Source organism: Xyrauchen texanus, chromosome 34 (assembly GCF_025860055.1).
Source record: "Xyrauchen texanus isolate HMW12.3.18 chromosome 34, RBS_HiC_50CHRs, whole genome shotgun sequence".
NCBI classification, from domain to species: domain Eukaryota; kingdom Metazoa; phylum Chordata; class Actinopteri; order Cypriniformes; family Catostomidae; genus Xyrauchen; species Xyrauchen texanus.
In genome coordinates this window covers 9,198,841-9,213,766 of record NC_068309.1, presented here as the reverse complement: position 1 = coordinate 9,213,766, position 14,926 = coordinate 9,198,841, and the positions used below count along the sequence as shown (strand labels likewise).

The 14,926-nt window shown below is 37.2% G+C and overlaps 1 protein-coding gene across 1 annotated transcript; it reads left to right on the top strand.

The window, feature by feature from the left end:
• Positions 1 to 492: 492 nt before the first annotated feature.
• dnajc21 (DnaJ heat shock protein family (Hsp40) member C21) lies at positions 493 to 14,884 on the top strand. The gene is made up of 12 exons (XM_052104162.1): positions 493 to 891; positions 1,227 to 1,320; positions 3,512 to 3,635; positions 4,141 to 4,269; positions 6,306 to 6,610; positions 8,209 to 8,369; positions 8,769 to 8,862; positions 9,970 to 10,131; positions 10,638 to 10,686; positions 11,060 to 11,223; positions 11,405 to 11,489; positions 11,745 to 14,884. Exons 1-12 carry the CDS (start codon positions 795 to 797, stop codon positions 11,901 to 11,903), a joined length of 1,623 nt encoding a protein of 540 aa, XP_051960122.1. The 5' UTR covers positions 493 to 794; the 3' UTR covers positions 11,904 to 14,884.
• The last annotated feature ends 42 nt before the right edge of the window (positions 14,885 to 14,926 follow it).

Sequence of the window (14,926 nt, the reverse complement as noted above, 5' to 3'; positions counted from 1 at the left end):
TAATGTTGCAATATTGATTCAATTAAAACGTGATTTTTGTATTAACAATGAAAAGCTACAAATATTCTAACTATAAATAACCAAAGTATAATGTTGGCTTTCTCAGACTTTAAATAGCGTATCCTATTGTTCTTTAAAATCAAACATTAAAGCATTTTGCTAAATTAACTATGTGAGTAGTTTTGTATTTAGGCTAATAACCTATTAACCTAACCTGTTGAATAAAATAAAATAGATTTCACTTCTGCAGAGCTGAGAAAAGGATCAAATAATAATAATTATTATAATAAGTCAGGAATAATCGACGACGGACCGTTGCATTGTTTAAAAAAATAATGCACACCCGAAGTGGTATTGCTCTTTCCACAAACTTTTCACATATGTGTGTAATATGTATATATTACACAAAAACGTCACACTTCAAAAGCCACAATTCTCGGCCAATGGCAGTGTTTCTCAGATGTGACGTCATATCTATGCGCCGCTGATGCACACACACCGGCTTTGTGCGATTCCTCTAACCAGCAAAAATGATTTACTGTTTAGGAAACTTGTGATTAAATTAACTTATCGGCCGCATTTTAGACTCATCTTATTATGTTTTGATGTAGCATTAGGTTAGCGCGGTTGTTTAAATATTTGTTTGATCCACGTGCTCACGACGGTGGGCTACAGTGGTCGACGACTCTTCGCAATAAAGCGAGACAGATCAGTTTGTGCTGTAACTAATCAAAGCGGTTTTCCAAATCTAGTCTTAGTGGTTTGTCTGAGATCTACATCAGTTCTGGATCAAAATGAAGTGTCACTATGAGGTACTGGGCGTTAAACGAGACGCGACTGATGATGATCTGAAAAAGGCCTATCGGAAATTAGCATTGAAATGGCATCCAGGTATTTGATTTCATCATGTCTGTAACTTCATTAATCAATAATAGAGATTCTGAATCATTATTGTAATCTAAAGCTGTAGCCGTGCTCCCATGTTTTCGGTTTTGGTGTTATAAGTCTCACATTAGTCAAGTATGTAATTATTAATTATCCATAAAGTATTATGGCTAAACCATGGTCCAGCAGTAGTATCAGATGGTCATGCCTTTGTACTTCGATTTGTGCATGGCACACCAAGGTATTTCAAATATGGTATTGCCATGGGACATGTCCAAATCAACATGACAGTATCACTGTACTTTGTTAGGTTAAGAAACATGTTTGTTTTCTGATTCCAGACAAGAACCTTGAAAACGCAGAAGCTGCTGCAGAGCAGTTCAAGCTGATCCAGGCTGCATATGATGTTCTGAGTGATCCTCAGGAGAGAGCCTGGTAAGACCTCTAACATATCTGCTACAGACCCCCGCCATGATAACCATGAGTACCACCGACACAGTTACTCTTTTAGTTTTTTTTACTGTAAAATCATATTACATTGATATGGGAGCTCCTTCAAACAGTGTAAGAAGCTTCAGAATCTGTTTTGATGGCTGTTGGTGATTAATACCAAGTTACCAAGGTTTTATTTGTAGTAACAATGGTATTTTGGAATGCATTTTTGTTTTATGTTGAATTCTTGTTCTCACAATAATGAGGAAAAACTATTGTTACAGACGTGACAGTTGTGAAAGCACCACTTGCCTATATATGATGAGGAAAACAATCTAAAACACTCAAACTTTGACTTGGACATTGGTGTGGTATCTATTAAGGCTACTTGATTGATCGAGTTAAGATTGATATCGCTATATAATATTGCGTGATTACTAATCCTTGAAAGGTTAATAATAGACTGCATTCAGTGATTCAGTCAGTGTTTCAATCAGCATTGTGTAAGCAAGCGGCACCCTCAAGCGGTGTGTATGGTAGGAATAGGAATAGTTTACCCAAAAGTGAAAATTTGCTGATAATTTACTCACCCTCAGGCTATCCCAGATGTATATGACCTTCTTTCTTCATCAGAGGATTAAGATTTTTAGGAGAGTATCCCAGTTTTTTAGCTTCATCCAATGCAAGTGAATGGATAAACATTTTTGACGGTCCAAAAACATTTTTATTCAGCAGCAAAGTAATCCACACGACTCCCGCCGATCGAGTGATATCTTCTGAAGTGATTCACTACGTTTGTGTGAACTAATTGTTTAAATCGCTGTCGTGTGACATCACGCTTCGTTTACCACTGAGGAACGTACTTTACGTGAGAGTTAGGTCAATTCAAACTGCTACAGAGAGCTACATTTTAACATACATTTTGTGTTTTGCGAAGTTTGCTGCTTCACTATTTGTAGATAATTTTTTCACATGTTTCTATGGTATACTGGAAAACAATAAGCATTTCATAAGTTTTAAAGGATTTTATTGGCAAAAACATTCAATATATGCAAAGAGTCAATATTTACAATGTTGACCCTTGTTCTTCATAACCTCTGCAATTTGCTCTGGCATGCTGGATATCAGCTTCTGGGCCAAAGCCTTATTAGTGCTCGGAGTTAATCACAATTTGTGGGTTTCTGCTTGTCCACTCACCTTTTGAGGATTGACAACAGGTTCTCTATGAGATTAAGATCCGGGAGTTGCCTGGCCTCGGATCCTAAATGTCAATGTAATGATCTTCGAGTCACTTCATTATCACTCTTGCCTTGTGACATGGTGCTCCATCATGCTGGAAAATGCACGGATCATCACTAAATTGCTCCTGGTTCATTGGGAGAAGTTGCTCTTGCAGGACGTTTTGATACCATTCTTTATTCATGGCAGTGTTTTTGGGCAGAATTGTGAGAGAGCCCACTCCCTTGGATGAAAAGCAACCCCACACATGGATGGTCTCAGGATGCTTCACTGTTTGCACGACACAGGACTCATGGTAGCGTTCCCCTTCTCCAGAATATCGATTTTTCAGATCTCTCAAACAGGAAGGGGGCTTCATCAGAGAAAATAACTTTGCACCAGTCTTCTGCTCTCCAATCCTTGTACTTCCTGCAGAATTTCAGTCTGTCCTTGATGTTTTTCTTGGAGAGAAGTCACTTCTTTGCTGCCCTTCTTGACACCAGGCCATTGTCCAAAAGTCTTCACCTCACTGTGCGTGCAGATGCACTCACACCAACCTGCTGCCAATATTGCGCAAGCTCTGCACTGGTGGTGACACAATTCCATAGCTGACTCCTCAGGAGGAGACAGTACTGGCACTTGCTGGACACTCTGGGACCATTTTGGACCGTTAAAAATTGGTGTCCATTCACTTGCATTGGATGTAGCTAAAAACCTGGGATGCTTTCCTAAAAATCTTGAATCTTGTTCTGATTAAGAATAAGTCATACATGGCCTGAGGGTGAGTAAATTATCAGCAAATTGTCATTTTTGGGTGAACTATTCTTTAAAAGGGCATGTTGTTCATTTGGTAACTTTTTAGTTTTGTATGATGTGGTTGACATTTCTGTAAGCACAACCTCACTTGTATGTTCACCATACAGTTATGACTGTCATTGATATTTAAATATGATTGAGGTTATTACTTTGGTTAAAGGTATGATAATCATCGGGAGGCACTGCTGAAAGGTGGAGTCAATGGAGAGTACCAGGATGACAGTATTGATCTGCTGCAGTTCTTCACTGTCACCTGTTATTCAGGTTACGGAGATGACGAGCAGGTAAATGAACAGAAGATAGAGAAGCAGGGATATATTAAACTGACTGACTGTAAACAGAATTTTTTTGTACTTTTTAGACTATGATAATATTCTTGATAAATCTCACATAAATGCATAAAAGTTTTGGGTAAAAACGTATTTATTGGTTCTTTATTGTATGAGTTATTTGGTATTAGCTCTTATTTTTTGTTGCAATAGCTATTTTTCTGTTTATAATGTCATTTTCATTAAACAAAACCTGAACCATTTATTTAATTTGCTTTAATAGCTGTGCATTAGAATGATTAAAATGAAATTTAAAAAAACAATTGCATGACTTTTACCACTAGATGGCAGTAGATGTTCATGCTAAGAATGCATGTTAACTTTACATGATTTGTAATCCTTTTAATGCCTATGAAGGTTTTTTCTTTTCTTCAATTATTGTAATAAAAATGTAATTTTTACATTCTATTTGAATGTGTGTTCCTCACTACTTTCATTGATTTCTCTATTTGTTCTGTAGGGCTTTTACACAGTATACAGGAACTTGTTTGAAAATATAACAAAGGAGGAGATGGAGCACTGTAAGGATGAGGAAGACGAGGACGAAGAATTTCCCTCATTTGGAGACTCTCAAAGTGACTATGACACCGTATGTACCCACTCTATCACACATCACTGGGGCAATCAGAAGATTAGATTTTACTAATTCATCAGACATTCTAACCAAAGCAATTAGTATTTAGATTATTTACATTTATGCATTTGGCAGACGCTTTTATCCAAAGCGACTTACAGTGCACTTATTACATGAACAATTCCCCCGGAGCAACCTAGAGTTAAGTGCCTTGCTCGAACCAGCGACCTTCTGATTAACAGTTATGTGCTTTAGCCCACTACGCCACCACCACTCCTTTGAGTATGATTATTAATTAATATAATTAATGGTTATTGGTGATTACTTAAATGCAGTGTCTATTTTAAGACATACAGCTACCTCAAGAATTGGTTTGCTGATAATGCAGAAAGGAGAACACTCCTTTTTTTTAGGCGAAAAAAAACTTTGTTTGTAGAAGACCAAAGATATTGCGTCAGGTTATGCTGAGATGATGAGAAATTTTAAGGTTGCAGGCAAGAGATGCTTGACACAACATTTTGCTTGATATCATGAATTGTATGTAATGAAGATAATAAATCTATTTGCAAATATTTAAATGTATTTATTCCAAAAATCCTCCTGGTTCATTGCGTAATGTGTAGCAACTTCTAGATACCTTTGTCTGGGAGTGAAATCTTGTGTTGGAGGTCCCAGCTGGCCAGGAGCTGCATCAAAATTGCCTTCACAGTGATGATCTGTGTTTCCTACTTTTATACATGTCTGAGTTTTTCTTTATGGTCTTTGGGGCAGAGGGGGTGAATTGTGAGAGCAATGCAGTGTAAAGTTAAACCACTAGATCTGAGTTGTGGAGGATAGATACCAAACGACAGAGGGCCTAGTACAGAGCCCTGTGGCACTCCACTGATAAATGTGCTTGGTACAACAAAAAATTATGCTAATTTGGTAAGTTAAAAATGCATATCTGGAAGAAGGTGTGTGCAGATCTAGGGATCTCAGCCAGTGTGCAGGTCATCATCCATTATTCACCATCCCATCATCCATTTTTCAGCATATCAAGCGTGTTGAATAAATCCAGAAAGAATCTGGATAAAGGTTGTGGATGCTGACTGCGGTCACTGTCAGGACTTCCTAACCTTATGTAAAGTAAATAACAGGGACATTCCTCCAGTTGTGACATGAGGTTAATTGTCTTGCTCAAGGGCACTATGGCAGTAATTTATGGATCGTTTTTAAAGTAGACTGTTTTAAAGTAGGCAGAAGATCAAACAGGTAATTTTGACTAGGTATTTAGACCGGAGGAGTCCTACATGCTTCACAGTCTTGGGGTGATTATTGATTAGTCTGATGTCAGCCATCTCAAAGCAAGTTATGCGTTCAATTGGTGAGGAAGCTAGAGTTCCAAACATATTTCAGACCCAAAATTTGCATTTGGTTCAGGCAAACAATATATTTATTTTAGTTTTGAAGAGACCGGTTTCTCCAGGTTCTGACCTTGAAGGTTCACCCCACTCCAAATAGACATAAAGCCTCATCACCATACTTAACTGTTTCCCTTTCCGCTGTGGCTTATACCTGCACTTTATCTAATGGATATTTTGGAGTGTTTCTCCTGGAAATCTCCATTCTTCATAATGTTGGTTAAACCACAATGGAAACGGTAGGGACATGATTAATATGCCATGAATTGGTTCGTTTAGCAATTCTTAGGATATATGATGTAGAAATCTTTTTTGAATGCATTCTTACACTGGCAAGATCAATCCTGAACAGAGAGGGTAAAGCAACAATAAATGTGTTTAGCTGAGATCAATATGCACTGTTAGTATTTGTGCAACAGGAATACATGTGTAACGGACATGAATAAGACAAGTGATTGGACTTACAATTTTTGCCTGGTGGATGATAAATCCCATAGACTTGTATTGAAAAGGGCCCCCACACTTAATTAGGCTTGAGGGTTGGCTATTTTGTCATGGCCCAGTAAGCAACCACCTAGCCACACCCTGGCAACCACCTGGCAATCCTTATTTCTTCTTCCTCATTATTGTGCTCATATCTGATTCTGTCAGGTGGTGCACTTGTTCTACGGCTACTGGCAAAGCTTTTGCACGCGCAAAAACTTTGCATGGAAAGAGGAATATGATACACGGCAGGCCTCTAACCGCTGGGAGAAACGAGCTATAGAGAAAGAGAACAGGAAAACCAGGGATAAGGCCCGGAAAGAGCACAGTGAACTGGTGCGCCAACTAGTGGCCTTCGTCAGAAAGCGCGACAAGCGTGTTCAGGCCCACAAGAAGCTGGTAGAAGAGCAGAACGCAGAGAAAGCCAAGAAGGCGGAAGAACTGAGGAGGAAACAAAAGCTCCATCAGGCCAAGTGAGTAAGAAAAGCTGCCTATTTCTCATTTCTATGCTCTTTTATGAGCACCAAAACTAATTTAATGGTGTTCCAATACAGTGTGAGGCTATGTGTTGGTATTGGTAATGCTTTGTTGTACTGAAATAACTTGGTTCATGTCATTCTAACCATGCCCCGAAGGCACCAGAGAAGTTTGGGGATATTGCCACCTACTGGTAAAAACAAAACAAAAAGAAAACTCACAAATTGACATATTTGCTTAGTATGGGCTAATATCAAATACCTGGCTTCTTTAGATTCATTTGGTCATGTAGAATCCAGCAATATAATTTTTATTTTTTTGTCCAGGCTCAGATGATTTTCAGAGCAAGCTGCATTATATACGCCTTCATCAATTCAGTTGTGTAATGAAAAATCTTATGTCAGGTTTTATCTCATGAATACTTTGGTTATTTAAAGAAAACTTGGTAGGTGTCTGTACCGCACCATGTTCAGTGGGTACCTGAACCATGTACAGCACCCCCTAGTGATTACATAGTAAATAGCTTTTTTGCTTATCCTACAAATTTTGTCCAGTTCTCACCAAATTCGTTCGTTTTTAAATCCCCCTTTTCTCCCAATTTGGAATGCCCAATTCCCTCGTGGTGGCGCAGTTACTCACCTCAATCTGGGTGGTGGAGGACAAGTCTCCGCTTCTGAGACGTCAATCCATGCATCTTAGCACGTGGCTCGTTGTGCATGACACCATGGAGACTCGCAGCATGTGGAGGTTCATGCTACTCACCGCGATACGCGCACAACTTGCCATGTGCCGTTGAGAACATGAGGACGTAACTACATGTGACTGTACCCTCCCTAGCAACCGGGCCAATTTGGTTGCTTTGGAGACCTGGCTGGAGTCACTCAGCATGCCCTGGATTCGAACTCGCGACTCCAGGGGTGATAGTCAGCATCTATACTCACTGAGCTACCCAGGCCTATCAAATTGATTGTTTGTATGCTAAGCCATTTGGCTGTAGCAGCAACAGCATTTTCTCAGTTGTGCTTTGGTGTGCTGACTTTAACCTTGATATGTCTCTTGAATATTTCCGGTTCAGTACAAGTTTAGCTCAGTCGAAAGCTTTTGTGGCATCTTTGTATCTCCTTTTCTTTAAAAAAAGCAAAATTCTGGGTTACAGTGAGACACCAATGGAAGTAAATGGGGCCAGTCCATAAACGTTAAAATACACACTTTATGTGTTAAGTATAGCCACAAGACATAAGCAATACGCATGTTAATGTGATTTAGTTGATAAAATCACTTCTTTACCTGTTCTGTGTAGTTATATCTAATGCCATGACGACGAAATGCCATAAACCCTAAAGTGACCGTAGAAATGGCAATTTAAACAACTTTAAAGCTCAAATAATACATACGTTTTAACAGAACAATTGATAGAAAACTATAAGCCTCACCCTCCAAAAGTGGCCCCATTCACTTCTATTGTAAGTGCCTCACTGTAACCTCGAGGGACAAGTCAAATATGTTTTTGTTGTAATCAACATTATGCCACAAATACTTTTTCTGGAAATGTTCATTCTCCCACCCTAAATGAATGTATGAATTGTGTGTTCAGGCTGGCTGAAGACTATAAGGAGCAGAGCTGGGCCGCCATGTCCGAGCTGGAGAAAGAACTGCAGCAGATGGAAGCTCAGTACGGTCAAGAGTTCGGCGACGCATCGGACTGTGAAGAGGAGGTGGAAGATGGGCAGGAGAGAGATGACATGGATGAGAGCGGTGAGTTCTGATGGCATGTACACAAACACATAAGTAAGTGGGTTCAAGGTAGAGGAGGGCATCAGTTCATGGGCCAGGAAAGGTTCAAAAACAATGGCTCTGTTCCAAAAAATATGGAGCTGACTAAAATTTGTGATTTGAAGTGTTTGTTGTTAATTATATTAAACCATTATTTATTGACACCTGTCAGTATTGGCAATATTTCACATTGGCAAATGGATTTATTTTCCACTGAATTATTTTTTAAATGCATATAAACGGGACAAGTTTGAACAGTTTGTGAAACTAATCTCACATTCATAAACAAATACAATGATTCACAGGAGCTTTATTATCCATGTCAAGTGTTTGTGAATAATAGGCAGAATATGTATGTAACCCCTGTTTAACTTTTCTCAGATGCGGTTCAGGTGGATGCTGCTGTGGAGATGGACAATTTTTATGATGACTTGTATTGCCCTGCCTGTGACAAATCTTTCAAATCAGATAAAGCGTGAGTGACTGCCCACACATGTTAAACACATTGAAGTTTTTATGCACCCTGTCCTTCACCTCACAGAAAATAATATGTTCATTGGTGACATTATGTATGCTGCTGTGTCATTAGCAATGGCCCCTAGTTCTCAAAATATTTTTACAGTTTAAGATTTGAAAGTAGAAAAAAAGCATTTGTTACATTCCTGTAGTAGTTCCTGTATATTCATACAGTATATAAATGACATTTTTTTAATCAAAGTTTCATAATATTTCCTGAAAGTCATTTAAAGGGTTAGTTCACCCAAAAATGAAAATGATCCCATTATTTACTCTCCCTCATGCCATCCTAGATGTATATGACTTTCATCCTCCAGCCAAACACAATCTTGAGTTATATTAAAAAAAATATCCTGGCTCTTCCAAGCTTTATAATGGGTGTGAATGGTACCTTAGATTTTGAAGCCCAAAAAAGCGCATCCATCCATCAAAAAAGTAATCCATATGGCTCCAGGGTGTTAATATAGGCATTCTAAAGTGAAGCGATGCATTTTTGTAAGAAAAACATCCATATTTATAACTTTATAAACTATAATCACTGACTTCCGGTAACGGCCGTCCACACGTTCACTGGCTTCCTCTATCCTCTGCGCTTTTGTGCTCGTCACTTCTCACTGGAGCTTACTCTACGCCTACGTCATATGCCAGAACTCGACTCTCACATGAACGGGCCATTACCTGAAGCCAGGAAGCCTTTTGTGGGCTTCAAAATCTAAGGTACCATTCACTCCAATTATAAAGCTTGGTTGACCCAGGATATTTTTTAACATAACTCTGATTGTGTTTGGCTGAAAGAAGAAAGTCGTATACAACTAAGGATGGCTTGAGGGTGAGTAAATAATGGGATCATTTTCATTTTTGGGTAAGCTAGCCCTTTAACTAGTGATCCGATCATAGTAACGTTTTTAATAATTTACCACATTTTGACTTTGTTTATAAGTGTGTTTTTTTTAATAGATATATTTATATAAATACAAACAGTCTGCACATTATTGCACTAATTGATTTATATTAGATCCATAGATTTAATGAAGCAGTCTTTCCTCCATGTCTTGACTCATTTCAGCATGAAAAACCATGAGAAATCCAAGAAACACAGAGAGATGGTGGCATTGCTACGGCAACAACTGGAGGAGGAAGACAAGTCACTGAGTCAGAACTCTGCTGACAGAGATGAAGAGGATGATGATGAAGATGATGATGAAATTGATGACACACCGAGACAAAAGTAAATCTCTTAAAGCTTTTTTTTATTTATTTATTTTTTTTTTTAACATTAACACAACCCCATTAATGACTACTACAACAGTATCATGACACTATGGTTTCACTTTAATACTCTGTTTGTCCGAGTACCCAATTTGTTTCAAGAACTACAGCTGTGTATTTGTGTTGCAATTAGCATTTTAGATGTGCATCATTTGTTACTTTTTTGGTAATTTGTCACGTTCATAATATTTGCGTACCTGATTTGTAAATGTCTGCTTGGAGCATAAATTTCTTTGTTTGAAATTTAAGAGGCCATGGTTATCTGACATATACTGCAATAATGTAATGTAATGGTTGCAACATATTTGTATTACTATTTAAAAATTATTAAAACAACAACTGCTTTTTAATATCTAAAATAGAAAGATGAAAAAAGATGGTAGAACATCTATTTGAGTTTGTTTGCTTATCTGTTGAAAATAGGTCATCTGTTCCTCTCCAATGATTTGTTATTTTTAATTACAGATTGTCTAAAAGGCAAAAGAAGAAAAAACGTCAACAGAAAACAGCAAACGTAAGTGACTTCTCTTAAATGGATAGTTTATACAAAAATGAAAATTCTCTAATTTCTCACCCTCATGCCATCCCAGATGTGTATGACTTACTTTCTTCTGCTGAACGCAAATTAAGAATTTTAGAAGAATATCTCAGCTCTGTATGTCCTAACAATGCAAGTGAATGGTTGGCAGACCTTTTCAAGCACAAACAAATCACAACGGTAGCATAAAAGTAATCCATATGACTCCATTGGTTCATTGATGGTCAAACACATCTGGTATGGCACAAGGGTGAGTAAATGATGAGAGAATTTAAATCCTTGGATGAACTATCCCTTTAAGGATCTCACCTTTTTTTTTTGTATCCTACATTTTCTGATTTGGTTGTAGAATCTCCCAGAAGAGACAGAGGTTGACAGTCCAATCCCACAGTCCACAGAGGAGTGCGTCCCACCTCCATCTGAATCGGGCAACAGCGAGGATGCCCCTGTTCCCTCTGAGGACCCAGATCAGAATCTAGAACAAGAGGAATGTGAACCCACAAACCAAAAAAGGTGTTTCTCATATACCTGATTAAGAACTCGCCAGTTTAAAATCTAGATATTGTGTAAAACACATTTAAACCCATGTGTTTTGGTTAAAGTCCAAAAATGTCCAGTACAGGAACGTCTGTATATTGTTGTGCACTAGAGATTCAATCACTAAGGTTGACTCTCGATGTCAATTATTTTACAGCTCTGCAAAGATAAAAGGGAAGAAAGGAGTGAAAGACTCTAAAAAGAACAACAAACCTCAGGGAAGTGTGGAAGTTTCACAAGAGGTGTGTGTGTGTTTGCTGTTTTATTGTCCTTGAATTGTACGTATCTGGCTGTTGACTTTATAATTGCTTTTGAATAATTATAGTTCAATCAATGAAAACTAATACTTTAATAATTGTCAATTATTCCTTATGTTTAAATTTTTATAACTAAATTCTAAATGCTCTCTAAAGTGTAATCGATGGAAAACAGTCATTGAATTGTTGTAAAATGCTTTTTAATGTAACACTTCCCATGTTTTTTTTTTAATCTTGTAGAAGGAAGTCAACCTCCGCTGTGTTACTTGTCAGTACGAATTCACCACCAGGAACAAACTTTTCGATCACTTGAAGACCACTGGCCACGCCACCGCACTCTCGTCCAGTAACGCTACCCAAACATGCAGGAAAAAAAAAGAAACAAGGAAGAATAGATAACCTGGAGTGTAAATATACTTATGGAAAAGACTAAAGTCCCTCCAGATATGGAACTCTCTACAGTATGGATATATCCATACATTGACAGCTTGTTTTAATAACACACAGTTGACACGTTTATTTGTGTTTGTTTCTCTTTTCATGCTTGAATGAATCTGTGCCCTGTGGGCTTACAGGTCTTTCATAACACATTGAATGCAAGAATTTATCTGGAATTGACAAATATATTCATACCATAATTGATGGTAAACTCAGAACTGTTCTCTGTGATTGAATGAGACTTGGACATTATTGAGTAGACAACCCCAAAATCAAACGCTCATGTCGTTCCAAACCATTACTAACTTAATTCTGTGAAACACAAGAGGAGACATTTTAAAGAACGTTATCACTGCTATTTTTATCTGTACAATATAAATGAATGGAGACTAAGGCTGTCATATGGGTTTGGAACAACATGAGGGTAAGTAAATTATTACAGAATTTTAATTTTTGGGTGAACCATACCTTTTAGTGTCCTTGTTTTTTGGAGGTTAAACATAATAGTCTTGCTGCTAAAGATGACACATTTTATGGCATGTTTAGTTAAGTGATACAGGAACTGCTCTTAAATTGTTTTCAAAATATTCAGCAAAAACCTTTTATAATTGTTACATTTGTTCAATGTAGTGCCATGATCACTTTTTCAGATTTCCTCAAAAAGACAATATGTAAGGAATAAAATTCCCCTAGACATCTTTTCTTTTTTTTTGTTTATAGTAAATGTTTGGAAATATGGGACTGTTGACGACTAGAAATGTGCTATGCACCAAGTTATCATAACACAGTTATTATTAGGAACTGGTTTTATCAGATAAATGATCTTGAAAAGGGGCAAACGCTAAACATTCAAATATTTGTTTTTAATTCTTCAAAGTGTGTGAGGTCAGCTGGAATATGTAAAGGTTTAGTCTTATGCAAAACAATACCAAGGGCTTTCTGGGAAAAGATAACCACGAGAAGAGAAAACAATATTGAATTATTATTTAATAAACAATTGCTCTTTTTGCAGGCCTTAAATATCTATTAACCTTTGAAGTGACAATGGGTTCATTATTTCACAAAACTGTCCTTGCCCTAATCATTTAAGTTATGGATGTTATTTGAATTTGTGCATGTGTGAATTTAATCCTTGCAAAATAGGGTAACATGTATTGGGCTGCCACAAAGAGTGTTGATTTAGAGGTGACCCTACTGTAGGCATTGATTTAAAAATCAAGTATTAAGATATTGCAGAAACGTCCTGAGTATATAAAAGTAAATGCAACTCAAAAGAAATATGTATTTTTTGTGCTTACCTTTAGTGCTTTTTTAGCACTGTGGAGAACCATCACAGCATATTAAGTTTCTTTTCTATGTGGGTGAATCTGACCAAAATACAATTCTTGGGAGATACTCATACATTACACATTGTGTGTAAAATCATTTTTTTTTTATTCAAGTAGTTTATGTATCCAGTGCTTTATACACATCTTAATGTCAACATTAGTTTTATCTAAATACTGAATTTTTCTTACATAAGAAAATCTATCAAGTTCAGTTTTAATGGCTTAAAAATAAATTATAAACACCAGTACAGCAACGCAAATGTTATGGCGCACTGATTTTGAATTTGATGGGTTTTAATTATTGCAATGTCTTTTAAAGGAGTAGCTGGGTTCTGTTTTCACAGCAGTCATTTATTAATACCACTTTTTTATATGAACTAATTGTAATATATTAAGACTTTCACAGTTTTATATTAAAGAAGTTAGTCTACATTAAAACTGGTTCCTGAGCCTTAAAGGAATAGTTCACCCAAAAATTAAAATTCTCTTATCTCCCTCACCCTCATGCCATCCCATACGTGTATGATTTATTTTAAATTTTTTGCTCAACACAAAGATTTTTAGAAGAGTATCTCAGCTCTGTAGGTCCATACAATGCAAGTCAACAGGGTCCAAAACTTTGAAAATCAAAAACGCAGCATAAAAGTAATCAATATGACTTCAGTGGTTAAATCCATGTCTTCAGAAGTGATATGATAGGTGTGGATGAGAAACATAATATTTTAGTCTTTTTTTTTTTTTTTACCATAAATTCTCCTCCCTTTACACTAGGTGGCGAAATGCACGAAGAAGGCAAATCGTCAAAAACAAAAGAACTACTACCCTTAAGCCCTGTTCACACTGTCAGCGTTTTTGTTGCTGCATAAGATAGGAGACCATTACATTTCAATGAGAGCTGGCGAATTCCAGCAACACAAGCGAAAGTGACCCTTGGCGACAGGATGTGGGCATGTCAAGAGACACGACAAAGTTGAGAAGTTTAACTTTATACAAATGCAGAACGATATAATAAAATGAGGAAAACCATGTCAGAAATTGACGATATTTGGAATGAATTTCGTTGAAACACAAAGATCGTTCACTGATATAATTGAGCATTGCAGCAATTAATAATACTTCCCCTATAGAATGCACATTTTTAGTGGGATGATGTACAAGAGACTGTCAGCATTGAGAGTGTTTAATTCATACAATAATTGATTGTTTGTCGTGTTCATGATATGATGAGTTAAGCACTGCTGCAGGTTATATAAAAAACATCCCCTGCAGAATGTTTATTATTAGAGGCAAAACAAATGATTCCAAGACAAAAAGGAATGATATGATCGTTTTATCAGCAATATATCAAATCTGTGTTCATATTTTCTAAAGCGCTGGCCGGTTGTGCAGCCGACCAATAATGTTAGAGCGAAAGCAGTAGGAATGCCCACTAGCGACATCTAACAACAAAATCGCCGAGAAAGTGAACGGGGCTTTAGGAGAGAAGAGTGATTAGAAGGGCTGATTGAAAGTGGAGATTTATAGTAAAAAAAGGACTTAAATATTGACTTGTTTCTCACCCACACTTATCATATCCCTTCTGAAGACATAGATTTAACCACTGAAGTCATATGGATTACTTTTATGCTGCTTTTATGTGCTTTTTGATCTTCATGG

Bases quoted from the DNA above. Each gene is read 5' to 3' on its own strand.
- dnajc21 (XM_052104162.1), top strand. From the start codon at position 795: ATGAAGTGTCACTATGAGGTACTGGGCGTTAAACGAGACGCGACTGAT. The intron at 3,636-4,140 runs GTAAATGAACAG...TTTGTTCTGTAG, and splicing joins GTTACGGAGATGACGAGCAG to GGCTTTTACACAGTATACAG. The intron at 10,687-11,059 runs GTAAGTGACTTC...ATTTGGTTGTAG, and splicing joins GTCAACAGAAAACAGCAAAC to AATCTCCCAGAAGAGACAGA.